General features: G+C 55.7%; 1 protein-coding gene across 5 annotated transcripts in view; it reads left to right on the top strand.

Moving 5' to 3' along the window:
* TRAPPC12 (trafficking protein particle complex subunit 12) overlaps positions 1–20,824 on the top strand; it is an 84,031-nt gene that overhangs the window by 54,261 nt on the left and 8,946 nt on the right. For all 5 annotated transcript variants that reach the window (XM_072771242.1, XM_072771239.1, XM_072771240.1 and 2 more), the window contains exons 7-9: positions 5,951–6,023; positions 9,612–9,685; positions 14,735–14,833. In XM_072771242.1, the coding sequence (XP_072627343.1) occupies positions 5,951–6,023; positions 9,612–9,685; positions 14,735–14,833 (246 nt within the window). The remainder of the gene's footprint in view (positions 1–5,950; positions 6,024–9,611; positions 9,686–14,734; positions 14,834–20,824) is intronic.

Below are 20,824 nucleotides of genomic sequence, written 5' to 3'. Positions count from 1 at the left end.
TTTTAAATGAGGTTATATTTGTTGAGTTCCTCCTTTCCATTTCCAGTTATTCTGTTTTTATTTTAAGATTTTATTTATTTATTCATGAGAGGCACAGAGAGAGGCAGAGACACAGGCAGAGGGAGAAGCAGGCTCCCTGCAGGGAACCCACTGCGGGACATGATCCCAGGACCCCCGGGGTCACACTGTGAGCCAAAAGCAGAAGCTCAACCCCTGAGCCACCCAGGCGCCTCCATTTCCAGCTATTCTTGATGGAAGTTCTGTGGAAGTTCTCCACAGAAGAAGGTGGTATCCTCAGGACCCGCAGCAGGGAGGTAGTGGGTTCCTCCCTGCACAGATGGACCTCACTCAAGCATAGGCAGGTGTCCTGGGCACCTTACACCCTCGAGCTGTGTACCAACTTCTGGTTCCTAGAACTCCAGAGATCAACAGAAACCCTGTTTTCCTATACACTGATCAGTTGACAGGGAAATTGCATTAACTGACATTTTTTTTTTATTCTAGCGCTTTTTTCCTTGAACCTTGAAAGAGTTAAGATATAATTATTTTCAGAAATAAGAAACACATAACTTGTTAATGAGAAATGTGAAGTTAGTGATTTTCCACACTGTACACAGATGATTTGCCTCCATATCACTTCAGGGCATTTTATGTACTTGAGAGGGAATTCTAAGTGTTCTAGGGACTTGAGGGTGGGAGAGAAACAGGAGTTCTGCAGGTTCGTTTTCCCGGCAGTGAGGCATCATGTATCTTCACTATTGAGCCCCTTAAGCACGGGATGCAGGGTAATGATGGGAGGGGAAGGCAGGTCTTCTGCCACCACTGCTCTAGGCTCCTTGTACTCGTTGTACTAAACACATTGTGTTTGCTGGAAACCAGTCTCTGGTCCTAAGCATTTTTCAATTATAGCTTATTTAATCCTTACACACCTATGTAAGGATTAAAACCCTATGACTAGGGGTTCCATTACCCCACTTACAGCTGAGCGACCTGAGGAGGCACAGAGAGGCTGACTTGCCCGTGATCACATAATTTGACCCAAGTTGTCCAGCTGTGGGGTCTGTGCTCAAAATCAAAACCTGCCCTCCCTGTGCCATGTCCCAGTTGAAATGAGAAAGGCCTAAGATCTTCCTCCCCATGCCAGCATCTCTGCTCCGTCCAGTAGGAACACGTCTCACTGTGATCGAAATGCCCTCTCGCACAGACCTATCCCCAGAGAGGGGATCATGCCTGTGCTCTGTTGGACTGGGCCCCTCCTCAGACTCAGGTGGTTTCATCCCAAAGTGGCCAAGTGATGACAGCTGACAGCATGGGCATGAGAGGTAAAGCAGGTGTAGTGCAATCATACTACGGGAACATTTCTTGTAGGCTGACACGCTTGGAGGAGACAAGGCAGAAATAGTGCAGGGACCCGCTGCCAGTGTGCATGTGACTTGAGTCTCTCGGGTGCCACCTGCTTCTCACCGTGGGAGCATCCCGCCACGCATCACGGAATTGCACTGTGTACCAGTAGATGTTTCTCTTATGGCGTGACCCAGATGTAAGCCTATCCTTCTCCTGGTGCCTAATTGATGAAATGGCAGGTGGTCCTTATTCTGGAAGAAAGACAAGCAGTTGGTTGTGGAAGATAGTGTGTTGGTCTCTGGCCAAAAGGATGTTCATGGCTAATTTCAACATGTAATTTCTATGTGTTCCTTATGTGCCAGCTTAAAATTTGGCCCCACCTCCAAAGAGAGGCAACCTCATGTCACATGACTGGCTGGCGCTAAAGAGAGAAAGGGAGAGGGCATGCCGGGGCCTGCAGAGCCCTCAGGTCTCTTTGCCGTCACCCCAGCAGATAAGCAGGTTCCCCACAGAGCTCTCTGTCCCGTGTGTTTTAATGCTTGCATGGTGCCTGTTGGTCACCAAGGTCATTTTCGCAGCCTGGAGGTCAGCAGTGGTTGTGGAGTGAAATGCTTGGGAAGGGCTGAATGTGGAGCAGGAAGGTTGTCATCCCTTGGGAAGAAAGTCAGCTGAGGCGCGTCAGGCTGCTCAGAGCACGCTCCCATTTGTGCCAATAATACACTCTGAGCCATGCAGTCTGATAGTTGCCACAAGAGCAGGTTCAGTCCCAGCATGATTTCCCAAACAAGAAGTGACAGCCTTCTGTGGCAGCCGCAGTGAGGCGTGGCAGGCAGGAGCAGCCGGGGGTCATGGGGAGAAGTCACCTGCTACCATGGCCTCCTCAGCCCGGTTGGGCCTGTGAGTCCTGTCACCCGCCCTCTTGGGGGACATGCCAAGATAGAGGTCTCCCCCTGATTGCACTCTGTGCCACTTTAACCCCAGAAGGAGGGCACCAGATGTGGGTGTCCCAGAACCGGCCAGGCCTAGGGGTCAAGGCTTGATGTGGTTTCCACAAGGTTACCTCAGCCCCACAGCCACAACATGGAATGTTGGTGACATAATGCTAATTTTCCAGGCCAGCCTATAGACTTAGAGTTGCAGTATGGTCTGAGTGAAGTGAATCACATCCACCGAAGGGAAGCCACAGCATCTTGTGAGCTGTGTGGGTGGCAGGAACACAGGCCGTTTTGTTCTTTTTTATTTTCTGTCTTTTATTAGTTATGTTAGCACATATTAGTTTTATAATCAGACTTTTTTTTTCTATTGAAAAGAGCTAAACGATCCTGCAGGAGAAAGGGAGGTAAGGTAAGGCAGTGGGGCACCCGGGGACAGGACGGGGAGCCAGAGCAGCGCAGGAAGCAACGCCAGCTCTGGAGTTCCCAGTGTCCGCAAGCCAGTTGTTGCTCAGAAGAGGCTCGGGCTTTTCGTCATAGGGAACATTCCCCAGATGATGGTTATAGACTGTATCCGACCAGTAAGCCTGAGCTTGGGTCGTGGCCGTGAATTTTAGCACAGGCCCAGCTTCCCTTCTGATCTTTATGACGTGATCCCAGGGAACAGTTTTCCCAGCTGTCTCTGAAGTCGAGGCTGGCAAGAGCCTGTGTGGTAAAGTAGGAACTGTTTGGTTCAGTTTAACTGTCAATGAGGAGTGACATGTGCCTCGATTTAAAACAAATTGGCCGTGCTACCAGGCCTTGGAAACGGTGACCATGGTCCGAGCAGCAGGTGCCTCCGTCCTGCGGGCCCTGCTTCTCTGGCTTCTCTGCAGCCTGCCTCTGCCACCAGCCCCAAGAGGCCTTTAAAGAGGCCTGGAAAGAGCCAGGAGAACACCTCCCCAGCGCCATGTGCATTAGTAGATCCTGATATACTAATGATGCCAAATAATGATGCCAAAGGAGCTCCCAGTGTGGGTCCGTCGCTGATACGGACACACCGGGTGTGGTTTTGAGTCCAGCTCCATCCCTCCCACGACCCAGCAGCCTCCGCCCATTCCAGGCTGGCCTGGCGGAGGGTAGCTTGTAAAAGAAGTGCTACATTAGAGACCCCCACAGCTGAAGGAGCCAGAGGGTAAGAGCATGTGTGCACCCTGGAAAAGAAGAACCTTTAGCGGCGTCCATACGGCTTGTTCCCTGCTGATGATTGCTGATAAGGCAGTGGTGAAAGCTTTGTTTCTGGGAAGGGTTAATATCCTTTAGTTAAAAATGGAGCCGGGGGCAGCTGTTGTCAGCCTTCACTGGCCAGCTCCCCAGGGAAGCGCTCAAGGAGGCTGGTCATCGGCACGCGGACGACGTCTGGGCGCTGCCAGGCCTCACCTGACCCACACAGCGCACGTGCCCTGCCTTGCTGCTCCAGCAGAGAGCAAATTGTCTGTGGCTTAATCAGATGAGATGGGAGTGATTGGCAAGTGGAGAGAGGTAATTGAGTGATTGGAGACGGCTCCTGCTTCCTGGCTCGAGGCGGCATCTCTGCCCTTTGCCATTGACGCTCAGGCTTCTGGGCCCGTGCATGCTCAGAGTGCACAAGCAGGAGACGACAGTAGGGCCCAGGACTTTCTAGAGAAATCCGAGCCCCTCTAGGGCGGGCCTGCTGTCACTTTGGTCTGGACTCAAGTAGGTTTTTAGTTGAGTCTTTGGTCCTTGAATTAGGGCCAGCCACCAGTTGTTTGTACATAGGATACTTTGTGCATAAAACCCATTCCCCAAAAGAACCCCATGCCACCTGTAATCCGTGGCAGCCCACCAAAGAGAGAGGTAGGAGGCTCCTTCCCCAGGGCTTTCCTACAAGCTGTGGTCCCAAGAGTGTCACCTGAAGCTCATCAGAAGTACGGGCTTTGGGATCACAGCAGAGGCATACAAATCAGAACCTAGATGCCAAAGTCGTGTATGGTCTGGTGCCCATGAACTTACAGGATCTGGAGGCAGGTGTAAATGGGGTGCTCCCTGCAGGCCAGGGGGTGCATCCTGCCTTGCTTGTTGTGGAGAGCAGACCCAGGAGTGCTTGCCAGTGTCTGACCTGGACGTGGGCCTCGGTCATGTTGTCAGGGACAGAGGGATGGAGAAGGGAAGTGGGACCTTACCACGGTTGCAGACAAGACCGTTCAGGCTTCGGGTAGGCAGTGTTTGTGTCACTTTCCTTCACAGAACTACCGCCTTAGAGGTAAGCACACTAGGACTGTACAGTCTGTGCACGGCATCAGAGGGGCAGGGGCTCCCGCTTTCTTTCCTTGGGCATTTCTCCTCCTATAGCCTCCCCGGAGTGGCCCGCCCCTCTCCCTTCCTCAGTCACTGCTCCAACACAGTGTCCTGTGATTCGGCCCAGGAGGCAGATGCAGGGCCCCAGAGGTGGGTTCTCAGCAGCCACAGGGATGCAGTGGCATGAGGCCAACCCATGGGCCCGTGCATGCTTGCCCTCATGGCATCTGCTGCCCGCCTCTGCAGGACTCCTCCTCACCAGCTCTGTTCCTGTGGTTGGTTTTACGCTTCCCCCGCGTCCCACCCAGTGACCCTGGGGGTGGGCCCTAGGGACCGGGAGGATGCCTGCCACCTGCTCCTCTCAGTAACTGCTGCCCTGTCTCCTGCCCTGCCCACCCTCCGCCCCAGCCAAGATTAATTCAATGGTACCATCAAGACTTCCTTCCCTGGTCAGTTTCTGTGTTCATGTTCCTTTATCAGAAGACAGATTAGCTAAGAAGCGTCACTAGATGACCTTTACTATCGTGGTTTTGAACCCAGTGCATCCGGAGTCCGCGAGTGGCCCAGGCCTCTGTAACTGCAGGGAATCCTGCAGGTACAGAGAGGCCCAGCTCACCCTCCTTGCTGGGACCCAACACGGGAAAGCCCAGAGCCGGTTCCTCACGGGCGAGCCACTGGGGGAGACGTTAACTGGCAGGACAGTCCGATGAACAGAAGGATTTCTTCCCACAAGCACATGCCCTGAAGGCAGTAGCAACAGGACTGGGATACAGACTTTCTTCAATTAACACTTCGGTTTTCTCCCTAGCAAAGTCTGTAGTCTCCACGCTTTGCTCTCCTCGTCCTGCCACTCAAAAAACCCATCCTCTGCCCAGATTCCAGTGGAAACAGCCTTTTTTCTTTTCAAGAAAGGCCAAAACACAAAAGAAGCAGCCCAAAGTTATTAACCAAACAACGGAAACCATGTAAAGTGACAGTTGCTCAGAATATATATTTGATACGTTTCAAGAGGCCACATCCCTCATGGTGCCCTGGAGGAATAAGACTGATGTTTTCACAGAAGTTAATAATCAGCCTCGTGTGTAACATACTTGATGCTTTTCTTTAAAAGAGAAAACAGCTACCCTGTGTCTGATGTCTCTGAGTGCTTTATGAGCATCATAAACCCAACTCCACATCAGCTAGAGGATGGCTTCCCCTCTGCTGCGCCTCCCTGTGTAGGGAATGGCGGTATTTAAAATGTGTCCGTGTGAAACATTCCTTGACAAATTGGCTTTCATACAGAGTAATCTGCTTCTCTTGGAATATATTATGACAAAGTCTAAAAGCAAATTCATTTTTTATGATTTTGTCGTTCTTATTTGGAATTACTGCAGATCCTGACAAATTTGGAGCAAGGCTTAGCTGAAGACGGGAGCATGAGCAGCATCACACAGGAGAACAGACAAGGTCAGTGGCCAGAATTTCCATTAAATAATTATCCAGCGTTGTCAGAAGATTCGCCTTTCTTCTGTCTCAGTCTCCTTTTCCCTTCTTGCTCAGTAATGCCTTGGTCCTTGCATGCATTCGTTGGCAAGCACCGGACCTGGCACTGCTGATGCATGAAGAGCAAACGTGTATGTGGGTCCTGCCCAGGCAGCCCCATCGGGTGCAGAAGACCCGCCTGCACCCCGTGATCCAGAAGCCTTGGGTGGCTTCCACAGTAGGTGGAAGGGTGCTGGGACGGAGAGGAGCCGGACCTTCCTGTGGGAAGGGCGTCCCCAGGGTGGAGGCTACCTGCCAGAGACGCAGCCCAGGAGGCCAGGCTGATGAACTCACCCTTGACCCCAAGCACGGGCTGCTGGGAGCCGACTGCACGTTGAGAAGACCTTCCTGGCAGCGATGTTTTGAGAACATTAGGGATGAACTTCTAATTATGCTTCAAAGCCCAACTCAAATGGCGCCTCCCTGAGAGGCCCCTCACCTGCCGCTCCTTCCCCAAGGCCCGTCGTCTCCTTTCCCCACCAGTCCCACTCTGTCTCACCTCCAGGAGCCTGGCGGTTTCCACCTCTGTGTGCCTGACTCGGAGCGTGCTCTCCTGACCTCTGGCCAGCGTGGGTTATTCTAGCAAGTATTGGGCTTCCTCTGAAGCTGCTCCGAGTAGACCAATGGGCCTGAGGCAGGCGAGGTGGCCTGGGGAAGGGAACACTGCAGGTAGAGAGCCATGCTGGTGCCCCCAGGACCATGGTGACCCTGGACGGCCCATGAGCATGGGCTTTGCGGGGGGAGGGCAGTAGAGAGAGAACAGCGTGGGCAGGAGATGTTTGGCTTGGGAGCCAACAGCACTGGGCTGCACGTATGCAGCAAGCACAGCGACCTTTGTTTGAGAAATCCCAACCTACAGCCAGAGTTGTAGGGAGTGTGCGCATGTGTGTGCACATCTGTGCATGCACACACATCCCTCTCGGCATTGTAGCTGCAGGTGAGTCTGAGCTGGCCTCACCCTCCGACCTCCCTGGTGTTGTCTGCACGTGGTCACTATTCCCGCAGAAGCAGGTAGGGACTGGATCTCAGGAGGCACTTCCTGGTCCTAAGGGTCAAGATAAACAGATTTCAGGGTAAATAGGGAAGAATTCGCACTTGGAGAAGTCCGTGGGTACGTACACTGCACTTCGCTGAGACAGCCCACCTTTTACGTTCCTCAACAAGATACTGTTCAGAATTTTCCTTTTCACAAAATGATGTTGTAAGCAGTTAGTGTATTTTTAATTGCTAAAAGGCAAAGTGAGTTGAGTTCTTAACTTTGGCAATTAAGTTACCTGTGTTCCGAAGCGTCCAAGGACGAACATGGTTTCCAGGCAGTGCTTAACCCTCAGATAACGTCGGTCAGGGCGCGGCGGGAAGGTCGGATTCTGGAAGTGGGCAGATGAGGGTGAGGCCGGTCAGGCTCCCTCCCCACTCCAGCCCTCAGCTGAACCCTCTGACCCTGCACAGGGACCCCACCACCCTCCTCCCCATCCCACCCTGCTCCTCTGTCCTCCCCACTCCCACCTTCCTCCCCTTCCCACCCTGCTCCTCTCTCCTCCCCACTCCAACCCTCCTCCCCTTCCCGTCCTGCTCCTCTGTCCTCCCCACTCCCACCCTCCTCCCCATCCCACCCTGCTCCTCTGTCCTCCCCACTCCCACCCTCCTCCGTCCTCCCCACTCCCACCCTCCTCCATCCTCCCCACTCCCACCCTCCTCCCCTTCCCGCCCTGCTCCTCTGTCCTCCCCACTCCCACCTTCCTCCCCTTCCCACCCTGCTCCTCTCTCCTCCCCACTCCCAGCCTCCTCCCCATCCCACCCTGCTCCTCTGTCCTCCCCACTCCCACCCTCCTCCCCATCCCACCCTGCTCCTCTGTCCTCCCCACTCCCAGCCTCCTCCCCATCCCACCCTGCTCCTCTGTCCTCCCCACTCCCACCCTCCTCCCCTTCCCACCCTGCTCCTCTGTCCTCCCCACTCCCACCCTCCTCCCCTTCCCACCCTGCTCCTCTGTCCTCCCCACTCCCACCCTCCTCCCCTTCCCACCCTGCTCCGCTCTCCTCCCCACTCCCAGCCTCCTCCCCATCCCACCCTGCTCCTCTGTCCTCCCCACTCCCACCCTCCTCCCCTTCCCACCCTGCTCCTCTGTCCTCCCCACTCCCAGCCTCCTCCCCATCCCGCCCTGCTCCTCTGTCCTCCCCACTCCCACCCTCCTCCCCATCCCGCCCTGCTCCTCTCTCCTCCCCACTCCATCCCTCCTCCCCATCCCGCCCTGCTCCTCTGTCCTCCCCACTCCCACCCTTCTTCCCACTCCCACCCTGCTCCTCTGCCCTCCCTACTCTCACTGTGCTCCCCATGTCCCCCCACTCCTGCCTTCCTCCTCATCTGCTGTACTCCCACTCTCCCCATTCCCACCATGCTCCCCTGCCCTCTCCACTCCCACTGTGCTCCCCACAGCCCCCATTATGACCCTCCTTCCCATCCCTCCATGCTCCCCTGGTAGCATATCCACCTTCCTCCTGGGCCACGTGTGTGACCATAAGCCACCACTGGACAGACACCCCCAGGGAGCCGGCTCTGATTCTGCATCATTGCCATCCTCCCTCTCATGTGAGGGTGCTCCTGACCTTTTAGGCAGCACTTCTGTGCCCTTCTCACATTGATGCTCACAGAGCCTGTGAAGGCAGGATTGGAGTTACGGTTTTTCAGTTAAGAGGTTGTGCAGTTAGGGACTGGAGAGGGAGACCTCGGAAAGCAGAGCTGGGCGTGCAGACACCCTGGCGGGTGAGCCAGCTGCCAGCCCTACAGCAGGAGGTGCCACAGCTGGGTGGGACTGTGCCCCCAGGCAGGTGGGCGGCACCTCCTGCAGCTTACCTGGGTAGTGTCTAAGCCCTGGGCAGTGGCTCAAACGTGACCATGCAATCACCTCCCAGGCTGAACCCAAGAGTTGGGTGCTCAACTGACTGCACCACCCAGGCACCCCAATATCTAATGATATTGGGCAGGTTTTTTTCTTTATGAATATATCGGCCATCTAGCTACTCTTTTTTTGAAGATTTTGTTTATTTATTTGAGAGAAAGTGAGAGTGTGTGTGTGCGTGTGATACGGGGGAGAGGAGTAGAGGGAGAGAGAGAATCTCAAGCAGACTCTGCGCTGACCCTGAGATCATGACCTGAGCCAAAATCAAGAGTTGGGTGCTTAATTGACTGAACCACCTATGTGCCCCTATGCTACTCTTTTTTAATGAGATTTTTATTGAAATTTCATGCCTGTTTTTCTACTGGATAGACTGCAGGCGAGCCCATGTGTTCGTTCTCTGAGTGAGGTGCTGGTTGGGCTGTGGGGTCTCCCGTCTGCCCCGAGCAGACCGGTTGCCCTCCTGCTCTTGCCGTGTCACTTCTGCATCCATCCTCCATCCAGAGCCAAGAGCCCTGGCCTGATGCCCGGTTCCCAGCAGCCCCGGGGCCAAGACCATGGCCGAGAGCCAGGATGTGCCTCCGACCTGCGCACGCTCACCACTGCCCCTCTCTTGCAGCCTCCATTCAGCTGTGGAGGTCCCGCCTGGGCCGGGTGATGTGCTCCATGGCAAACTGCCTGCTCCTGATGAAGGTACGTGCGTCCTGAGGAGGGTGTCAGCAGAAGCTGCGGGGGCCCGGCTGGCACACGGGTGCAGGAGTGCCCCGCGGTGGGCGGGAGGCTTTACCGAGCAGAGGGCTGCGTACCACATCGTGCACGGCATTAGTTTATACTGAAAGACATCTCAGCAGAATATACAGCTTACATTGTCAAGTTCAATTGTTCAACTTGGGTCTCGGTGATTTAATTAAAATCATCATTCATCCTCCCTCGCTCTCGCATAGTTTCCTCTAGATTCCATCCCAGAAAGGTGGCCCTGCCCTCCCCGTGGTAGGGGGCTGTTTTCCCTTGTCCTGACCAGACGTGCTGACCGATGCCCCGTGGCTTCCCCACCCCCGTAAGACCTGCGTCTCAGGGAAGCCACCCGCAGCCTTCTGCCCTGGAGGGCGCAGCTCACACCCCAGGAGGCTGACCTCAGGCGTTGCTCCTTTGTTTCCTCTAGCCTGTTCGTCTCACACAGGCCCTTGCAGCTGAGAGCAGTGTTGGCAGCTCCTCCCTCTGATGGGAACCTGCAGCACAGCCGCCTGGTGACCTGCATGACCTGCATCCCACTGGTGGCGCTGCCAAAGCTGCGGGGTTGGGGGGGGGGGGGCGGACGGGGCGAGCTGCCAGCCACAGACCTCTGGGCTGTCATGAGACCCAGACCCTGAGTCCCCCACAGGTCAGGCCAAGGTCATTCCTGAGCTCGATCTTCAGCAAAGCCCAGCAGGCAGTTCCTCGGGTGGCGGAGTCCAGCGGCTGGCCCTGGCGTGACAGCCACCTTACACACCCGCCCCTGGCAGCCCTGTGGGAGGGCTGAATTCTCAGCACAGCCCGTGCACACTCAGGAAGAGGACGGGCAGCCTGAACCTGCTTCAGAGCAGTCTGCCCTGGCTGTGCCCATGGCTCCCATCCAGGTGGCTCCAGCAGAGGCGAGACACTGGGGCACAGTGACTCTGCAGCGCCCTTCATGTCCCCAAGCCGTGTTTGAAGCCCCTCCGGCTCTGACATTCCTGCAAGCGCCCGCCCCCCACCCCCAGCGCCCAGGGTGAGGGCAGTGTGGGTGGAGGAGCTCAGAGCATTCCGCCTTCTGTGTGCACATGGGTAGCTCTGACAGGGTGGCAGCCCATGCAGTGACCACAGCGCTCGTGCTCCTGTACCCGAGCCTTGAGCCTGCCCCGGGCACGTGTGTGGGCAGGAGGGCAGTTGTGCCCTCACCCCCACGGCCCTGGCAGCAGGCAGGTCCTTCCCTAGAGCCGGGCCCTGTCCCCTCCTCCCCTCCACAGGCCACGCTCCCAGCTCTGGAACCCACAGGCCAGCCCGCTGCCCTGGGGCCACTGCAGCTGCCGCACTGGCTTCTGCAAACAAAGAGCAAACTGTAAATCTACAGGGCCAACGTCTCATTAATCATGGGGCTAAAACCCCCCGGAGGGAAGTTACCTGTTCCACTGGTAGATTTTTATTTGCATCGCTAAGACACATTAATAGAAGATTATGGGATAAAAGTGCTTTTCTTTGTTGCACTGTGGTGGTAAGAACACCGTCAAGCACCAAATGGAAGTTTCCACCTATATCGTTGGGACTCAAGACAACCTATCATTGTTTCAGAAATGCCTTATGATAAATGCAGTGTAATTTGCAATTTTCAGCTAATCTTTCATTTTCATGAGTTACAAAAAGTGAAAATTGTGCCGTGGAGGCCTGAGTGAGCACGTGCATGCGCCTTCCCTGGCTGTCGGTGAGCACGTGCGGCCTTGGCGTATGCCTTAGCTGTTTGTGAGGCGACACTGAGTTATGTCATCAGCCATTCAGTTATTTTGAATAACGTTCTGTTACGGTGAAAGAAATACTTTTTTATGATGAGAAATCTACTCAGGCGTCTCAGCCCCAGATACCCGCAAGACATGTTGTTGGGCCCAGTGACGTGCATTCTGAGGCCTGGGAGATTTCCTGTCTCACATTTTAAATGCCAGTTCCTTTCCCTAGACCCGTGGTAGTGCTAGGGCGCCCACGCTGGCCGGCTGCTTGGGTATGCCGCTGACCGCCTCAGGTGCGCCGAGGCCCATGTGTCCCTGCCCCACACAGGTGACACCAGCTTCTTCCTGCCTCTGTCACTGCACACAAACCCTTTCTGGCTGCAAACCGTTGTAAATCCAGCTTCACGGCCACCAAACCCACGTAGCTGCTGTAGGAGAAGGGTGAGCGTGGAACTAAAACAGGCCTGTCCTGTAAGCAGTCCCTCGTGGCCTGCCTCGGAGCCAGCCTGCGTGCTCTGCAGTGTGCAGTAAATTAGGAGAGCTCAGCGGAGACATCCTTTTAAGAGGCCGTGTTCCCTTCACTTCCAGTAAATAAACCATTTCAGGTAATGACAGTCCACTTAGGGATGCTTTCCAACACACTCCTGCTCTGCCTCATGTGATAAGAAGCTCCTTGAGCCCGTCCCCAAGGCTGCAGCTGCTCCCATGCCACGTCCCGTCCAGGCAGCAGGAGCGGGCACCTGTCCCCACAGCCGACCTCGTGGCGGCCCCGCAGCCCCTGCTCCTCTGCGGCCTGACCTCTTGCCAGGAAGCCAGCTTTCCCACGTGCTTCCCACGCCTGTGGCTCTGCCCTGGTTTACTCTCCCAGGAGACTCGTGTTTCCACAGATCCGCGGGGATCATTGCTTGGCTTTTTAAAGCTGTTCTTTCCATCTCAAATTATCTTTGGAATTCACCCGGCCTCAAGGGCTGAACCAGAGCCACGAGGCAGTGACATTGGCTTCCATGGACTTGCCAGCCGGAAGTGGGCACTCAGCCGCCCTCCACACCCTGGATCTGGCTCTCTGCGGCGCCAGCTCAGCTGGAAGCATCAGTAGAGTGAGAGTGAGTGACACACAAGCCAAGATTCGGGGCACAAGGGCTGGCACGCCTCAGTGACACTGCAGCACTAACAAGAACGGCAGGTCTGCCTTCTGTTCGCTCTAAACCAGCAGTAAGGGGTAGGTGTCGCATTACAGCAGGTGACCCCCCCCCCACAGAGGTCTGGGGGGCCTGGAGCTCGTGGGCTCTCAGCTGGGGGCCCCGGCCGCCCCAGGGCCACGCCAGCCACCGAGCAGGATGCAGCACTGCCTCCCCACCAGAGTGCCTCTCAGCACATGCTCACACCCACACCCCTGCACATACCTGCTCAGCTTGTGAGTATACGCTCACACATACATGCTCACACCTGCACACTCACCCCTGCACATAGCTGCTCGCTTGCGAGTACATGCTTGCACACACATGCACACGTGCACACACTCACCCCTGCTCATGCTTGTGAGTACACGCTTGCACACAGATGCACACACCCCTGCACATACCTGCTCATGCTTGTGAGTATACGCTCACACATACATGCTCACATGTGCACACTCACCCTGCACATACCTGCTTGCAAGTACATGCTTGCAGACACTCACACCTGTACACTCACCCCTGCACATATCTGCTCCTACTTAGCACAGACATGCTCACATTTGCACACTCACTCCTGCACATACCTGTTCCTGCTTGTGAGTACAGGCTTACACACACATGCCCACACTTGCACTCATACCTGTGTGCATACTTTCTCATGCTCATGCTTGCATGCACATACTTGCTCACACATGCTCATGCTTGCGTACCCCTTTGTGCTCACACTTGCTCCTGTGTTCATCCTCACACTTGTGCATACATTCATGTACCCCCTTGGTTTCTCATGCACATGGCTGCATGCACGCACTTGCTCATGCTTGTTCACACACTCATACATGCTAGCTTTCTCACACTTGTGCCTTGCCCCATGCCTCCCACATTCACACACTCGCTGACACGCTCCTGCATGTTCACACACGTGTGCATGCACACATGACACTGGATACAGCGTGGCGCTGCTGTGGGTGGCAGTGATAGACAGCGAGCAGCCACAGGGAAGGAAGGCAGGTGCTGTCAGGGTCCTCAGAGCATCACATCTTGAATAAAATTTGTCTTAATGAGCTTCACTGAAGGGGCCAGACTAGAGTTTTTTCATTCTTTTTGTGCTACACTGGGATTTTACTTGTCACCCATCTTTAACTCCAGCCCCAGTTTGGATCAGACTGAAAATGTGGAGGAATAAAGGAAGTGCTCATGGGTTAGGAAGAATGAGCTAGGAGGGACGTGCGTCTGGAGCCGTGTTTCTCGTCTGTGCTGTAACTCAGGGAAAACACAGCGCCCAACACAAGAGCCTACTCAGTAACCATCACAGTGATCACTGCTGTGCCCTGGAGCCTGGGTTTGTGGGGACCGGAGACAAGCCAAGGGCTGTGTCCAGGTGACTCTGGCAAGTGACTTTCTCACACTGGAGAGAGGTGACTGGGGTCACCACGTGTGAGTGGACAGGGTTTACAGCCCTCTGCATTAGCTGAGTGCCCCCCGCGGGCAGGCTCTGGGCGCAAGGGAGTGCAGATGGTCGGGCCACAGACAGGGCTCCAATGGAGGGGAGGGCGGTGAAGGCACAGCACAGGAGCCAGTGGAACCCGTTCAATGTCCCACACACACACCTCTGATTCCGGCGGAGTTGCCGCAGCACATGCCAACATCCACTGTGAGCCCCGCCGAGGGTCCTGTGCTGCTCTCAGTGAGGGCATCTGGTGCTGTTTTCTGTGTGTTTGCACTTAAGGACTTTCCCTCAATTTCTAGCGTAGAAAACGTTTAAGATCCTGTTATAAATTTGGTGCGTGTAATTGGCAGATGGTGACAAGATGAAATTCACTGATTCGCTTAATAATTTTGTCAGGAAGAGTGAGTGTTGCCACCTAGATGGTGGGAGCAAGAGGCCCCACAGCGAGAGGAAGGGGTTTCCTGACTCTGGCTTCCAACAGAACTTGGAACCCCGTGTGACGTGTGGTCAGGCAGGCCTGTGCTCACCTCGCGGGCCCGGCTCCCGTGTTGGCGTGCCCCCTCTGCACACGTGAGTCTACAGGTACTTGAGCTTCTAACTTCGTAAGACAGAGAGTGATCTTCTTAACTCAAAAATGCCCTTCCACTTTTTCTCCCCGTAGGACTATGTGCTGGCTGTGGATGCTTATCACTCAGTTATCCAGTACTACCCAGAGCAGGAGCCACAGCTGCTGAGCGGCATCGGCCGGATCTTCCTCCAGGTAGGGGCCACACTGGGTGCACAGGCTATGGCGCACAGTCCCTGCCTGGGGGGCCCGGGAGTCAGTGCTCATTCTGTATTTACAAAACAGCACAGAGGGCCCCAGGAGGCCCAGTGGGTGAAGCGTCTGCTTTGGCTCAAGTTGTTGTCCTGGGGTCCCGGGACTGAGCCCTGCGTCGGGCTCTGCACTCAGTGGGGATTCCGCATATCCCTCCGCCCCTGCTTGTGCTCGCTCTGTCTCTCTCAGAAAAATAAAATCTTCAAAAAGAAAAAAAAGGAAAAGAAATAGTTTCACATCAAATGTCTCTTAAAGGTTATTTAGGGTAATTCTGGTTTGACGGTATTGGGTATGAAGTCCTTGATGTGATTGGGAAGCCCGACTGCTGAATGTGAATCTACATAGACCTTCATTGGTGACGCCTTGAAACATATTACCTTAGACGTCATCCTGTTGCCCTCAGAAAAGTGCCGATAAAACCATAGAGAATCTTATTAGAACGTGGCTGATAGGGCAGCCCGGGTGGCTCAGTGGTTTAGTGCCGCCTTCAGCCCAGGGCCTCCTGGAGACCTGGATCGAGTCCCATGTCAGCCTGCCTCTCCCTCTGCCTGTGTCTCTGCCTCTCTCTCTCTCTCTCTTCTCTCTCTGTGTCTCTCATGAATAAATAAATAAAATCTTAATAATAAAAAAAAACAACGTGGCTGATAATAGAGAAACTGGCTGATACTTTGCTGGAAAGAGCGCGTGAAGCTGCGTAGACTGCACAGAGGATGTCCAGCTCGAAGCAGTGGCCCCAGCACTGCAGCAGGGGAGGGCACGTCGCTGAAGCCAGGATGTGCCCTCCTGGACTGGCGGGTGGTAGAGGCATGAGCGCCCCTCCTCACCTGGGTCTCCCTGGACGGCGACCCCGCCTTCACACTGAGCCTCGGCGGCCTCTGCTCCCCACACACCATCAGTCTGTTAGGGTTTCTGCCATAATGTCCCAGAGCCGGGCTTGGGGAAAGGGCGGTGAGCAACAGGCACTCCCTGATGGTCAGGGAAAGGCCAGACGTCTGCGGAGCACCACTCACCCTGAGCGGGCGCCGTGCTAGACCATTCCACCACGGGCGCCCCCTGCCACTTCACACGTTAGCAGGCTAAGGCTTCCCTGTGGGTGGGTGAGGTGAGCCCTCCCGAGGCCCGAGAGGTGAGGAAGAACAAGGGCCCCCTGAGCCCAGAGCTCGGGTTCTCACGGAAGGGTGGTCCTGTCCTCATGCACCCCCGGGTCCATGCACATGCACACCGTCCTCCTCCACACACACACATGCACACACTCCTCCTTCCCCCAGTCATACATACACACACACACACACACACATACATACTTCTCCTACACCCCTGGGTCCATGCACATGCACACCGCCCTCCTCCATACACACACACGTGCACACATTCCTACTCCCCAGTCATACACACACACACACACCTACACCCCCAAGTCCATGCACATGCACACCCTCCTCCACACACACACATTCCTACTCCCCAGTCATACATACACACACACACACACACACACACACACACACACTCCTACACCCCCAGGTCCACGCACATGCACACCGCCTTCCTACACACACACACACATGTGCACACACTCCTACACCCCCAGCCGTCCACGCACACACTTCTACACCCCCAGCCGTCCACGCACACACTCCTATACCCCCCGGTCGTCCATGCACACGTGCACACACTCCTTCCTCCTGCACCCGCAGTCCACACACACACGTGCACACACCCCTCCTATACCCCGGGTCATCCATGCACACATGCACACACTCGTCTGACACCTCTGGTCGTCCATGCACACACACCCATCCTCCACATAGCACGCACACATGCACACACCCCTCCTACACTCCCAGTGATCCACATACACACATACACCCCCCCCACCACACACGTGCACACACCCCTCTTCTCCATGCCACATACACATGCACATGTGCACACATGTCTCCTACTCCTCCCCACCCCCAGCCCATACTGTTCACAGGAGGCAGATGAGACATGCACTAGGGTCCAAGGAGAGTCTGACAGTGAAGGCCCGGGTGCTCAGGGGCCTCTATGTGGGGCTTTTAGGGGCCACTTTCACTAAATAATGGCGTGGATATCCAGGCGCACACTGTAGAGTCTGGAAGACCCGGGTTTCGGTCAGTTCTCGGTGCTCAGCTAGCATGTGAGCCCAGGCAAGCCACTGAACCGTGCACGGTGGATGCTGGTGACCCTCCCCTGGGGTCACCGTGCAGGCAGAGCAGGACAGGCCAAGCAGAGAACACAGTGCTGTGCCTGGAATCTAGTAGGACAAAGTCAGAAATTTCATTTCTGAGTCTCGGTTCACATAATTTGAAGAATATATGCCGGATTTCCATTTAGGAATCCCGAGACCTGAAACACGTCTTGCAGCGGGAGTCGTGGATCCGACCGAGTACCGCGGTCGTGTCAGGCTGGGACTGTGTGAACATTTCCCTGCAGACATTCCTGGCCCCAGCTCGTACAGAGAACTCTCTAGACACAGAAATCCTGGAGAGAAGTACCAGCTTCCACAGTGGGTTTGTGGAAGGTGGCAAACAGTGCAGGGGAAGCTCGTGATCTTCCTCCCTCTCAGGGTGGAGGGAAGTGATGCCTGGTCAGGAATTCCCACCGGGTGAAGACAGGAAGACAGACAAAGGAAGCTGGTTGACCTGACTCCCTGAATCCCAGTCGAGTGGCCAGGGGACCTCATCGCTCAGAAACTGTTTGTCAGACACCTCTCACTGATAGGTTTACCGCTGCCCGAGAACACACCGTCGGAACTCGGTGACTTAGAAAAGGAGACCAAGACTGCGCTACTTCCCACTTGCGGCACGCCTCCGCCAGAGCTCCTCAAGGGGCGACCCGGCATGTGCGCCCGAGGCACGGATCGCCCGGTGGGTCAGCGTGCTCTGCAGCCTCTGGGTCTGAGGGGGAGCCGTGAAGACGGCCGGGCAGGCCTTCCCCGGAGCTCCCGGGCCGAGCGCGGAAGCTGAGGTTCCTGCTGGGACACGGCGCGAGCAGCCAGCCCGGCCGTGAGCCTCCTGCGGCCCATCCTGTGTTCTGCGGTCTGGGGCGCCCTACCCCCTGGGCCGGGGTCCTGCGCCGGCGCAGTTAGCATTCAAAGAGTAAATCTCCCTGGGAGAAAGCACACAATGACCTGAATTCACAGAGAATTTCTAGAGCTTTCTGGCCCTCTGGTTGTGATAAAGAGCAATTCTGAGGGCCCGAGGGCCTAGGCACAGGACTGGCCCCCATCTCTCTCTGCCCAAGTTGGCCGCGCGCTTTGCCCTGACCTGACACCCAGGCCCGGGAGCCCTACCCTGCCCCGAACCCTCACCTGCTTCAGGACACATGCACCCAACTCTCCAGGCCCCAGGCGTGCTCACCACGGAGCCATGGTTGCCCAGCAGGCAGCTGATCCATACCCAGGTTCGGAAACAGCCCCAGCCCGGCCCCTCCGGGCCCCGGGGCACCCAAGCGTGCTTCCTCTCTGCCTCGCCGCCCCCGCAGAGGGGCCCAGGGGCAGGCTGAGCGCTGCGTGTGGTCTCACTGCCTCCGACGCCCCAGGCTGCTGCCCTGGCCTGGAGAATGCTACTCCAGGTGCGGTCAGGACCTGGACCTGAGGGGCGAGCCCATCTCTCACCTTGGCACGTTACCTCCTGTCAGCGCACCCGCAGACCAGGTAACGCCACCTGATCAGAACTCGCGTCCCTGGTCCTGCTCCCATCCCCGTGCATCTTTCTCCTGCGGAGCCTCCTTCAAACATCGCCCTGCACGCAGGTGGGCTGAGCGGCCAGTTAGAGGGAGAGTCGGGTGGAGTAGGAATCTCTGCTCCTAAAGGGACATCGAGGCTGCAAATGCGGCAGGGGACAGCGTGTCCTCTGAGGGAGTTCCTCGCACGATCTAACAAAGAGCAGCGTAATCAGACAACCATGCGTACGAGGAGCATTTATTTACACTCGACAGCCAGTCCCGCGGAGCCAGCCCACTCAGGCTTCCTGGCCTGTGACTTTTCTGTCCTCGCTCCAAGGAGAGCAGGTCCCAGGGTGCTGTCCCTCACAGCAGGAAAGGAGCCTTTTGTGCTCCAGTGAGGTCCAGGAGCCCAGGGCACATGAGCGACCACCTGAGAGCAGGTCCACCACGCTGCAGACCAGGGTCCCTGGGTCCCGGCCAAGAGCTGGGGGCAGACAGTGACCAGGCAGGGAAGCCTCCACCGCGGCGGAGTTCAGGAAGCGCCAGGTAAAAGCAGTCTCCCGGGCAGCGTGGACTAAAGCAGGAAGTGATGCTGTCCTGTGGTGTCGCTAAAGCGGGGCACACCGTGCTCCAGAGGCAGTGGGAAGTGTGGACGCGGGAGCAGGCGGCTTGCTCATTCACCCTGCCTCCTTCCCAGCCAGGCAAAAGGAGATGAGAGCCAAGATCCGCCCCAGGGCTGTCTGCGCTCAGGATGCTTCACGGGGCATGCCGTGGAGAGCACCCGCGGAGGAAGGGAGCCCCGTGAGACAGCAGCAGCTCACGGCACCATCGTACACCCACTAATCTGAGGGCTTGGCCCATCAGGAGCATACCGGTTTGATAAGCTTTAAAGTACGAAAATGTTTTATAGATACAAACATAAAAACTTGAGCTGAATGGTTTTTCCAGATGAATTCCCCACCCGTGTTTCCATAACCGAAGTTGGCCAGCAGGACACAGGAAGGGCCCTGGGGCCTGGCACTGTCTACAGAGTCAGAGGGTCTCCCAGCCTGCGGTGGCAGGACGCCACCTGATGCGGTGGCACCGGAGCTGTGCTTCTGACTGTCCTCTCACCACGCGGCTCCCCACGCGGAACACGGAAGGCTCAGCCAGGGCCTAGGCGGTGATGGCTGTGCTAGGATCTGTGCTGGGGAACAGGTATGAGTCCGGGCGGGGGGCCTGGGCACAAACTGGCCTGGCTCCCAGGGACCTCGCAAGGCCACCGTCTCTGGGACGGGCTGGAGGACAGGAGGAAGCCCCCACAGCACCCCCCGGGAGGTCTCTGTAGTCTCGCTGCAGGGACGTTGTGGCATTTGTCACCGCAGAACCGGCGCCTCTCGGGCGGCTCAGGCAGGCGGGTTTCCCTGGACCCTCATGTTGAGAGGCTCGCAGCCGCAAGCACCTTTCACATATGCTGCTGCCTTCCTTCTTAATGAAAAGGAGTTAAAGACTTTCCTTCTTTTGCTAATCTCTGGCAAATTTCAGATATTTTGGAATTAGCTGTTGTTCCTTGAAGGTTTGAGTAAGTCACTGATGAAATGCTTGGGCCAAGCATGAGTTTTTATTTGTGGCATCGATGCTGATTGCGCTTCCTAACTTATCACTGTTAGTAGCGGGCTTTTATGTTCTAGCCCGAGGGCTCTTCTCTGTTCCCGAGATCAGTTGTGGCACGTCAGCGTCCTGGGACATCACCTGTTTGGGCCACGAGTTCACACATGTTTGCGCGGAGTTCTGTAAACTGCGATGCTCTTTCATGATCGATTTCTTTTCTACCTACAGCGATTTCTCCTTTCACATTTATAATTCTGTTCATGTCTTCTCTTGGCTAATTCATCCACTATTTATCTGGTGTCTTCTTCAAATAATCTGGGTTATTAGGTCTGGGCTTCTTTGCTAGATATTCTGCAATAATTTTAATTGCCTTTTGACATTTGATCTTTAAATGATTGCAACACATAAACATACCAAACCAAACACGTCCTATACCTCAGATTTTCAGTGTGTCAAATATATCTCAATAAATATCCGTTTATATCTCAATATAAACGGTGGCAATAAATACAGACACCAGAGGCCAGAGTGCGAGAGCAGAGCAGTGTGGGAAGCTCGTGGCACAGCCCCCACCCGCCACATCCGCAGGGCTGGGTAAATAGCACTGGCCCCCGTGACTTCATGGAGTTTGCAGCCTGGTCCTCTAAAACGAGG

This window comes from Canis lupus, chromosome 12 (assembly GCF_048164855.1).
Source record: "Canis lupus baileyi chromosome 12, mCanLup2.hap1, whole genome shotgun sequence".
Taxonomy (NCBI): Eukaryota; Metazoa; Chordata; class Mammalia; order Carnivora; family Canidae; genus Canis; species Canis lupus.
The sequence above is the reverse complement of the archived record's forward strand: the minus strand, read 5'-3'. Positions and strand labels throughout refer to the sequence as shown.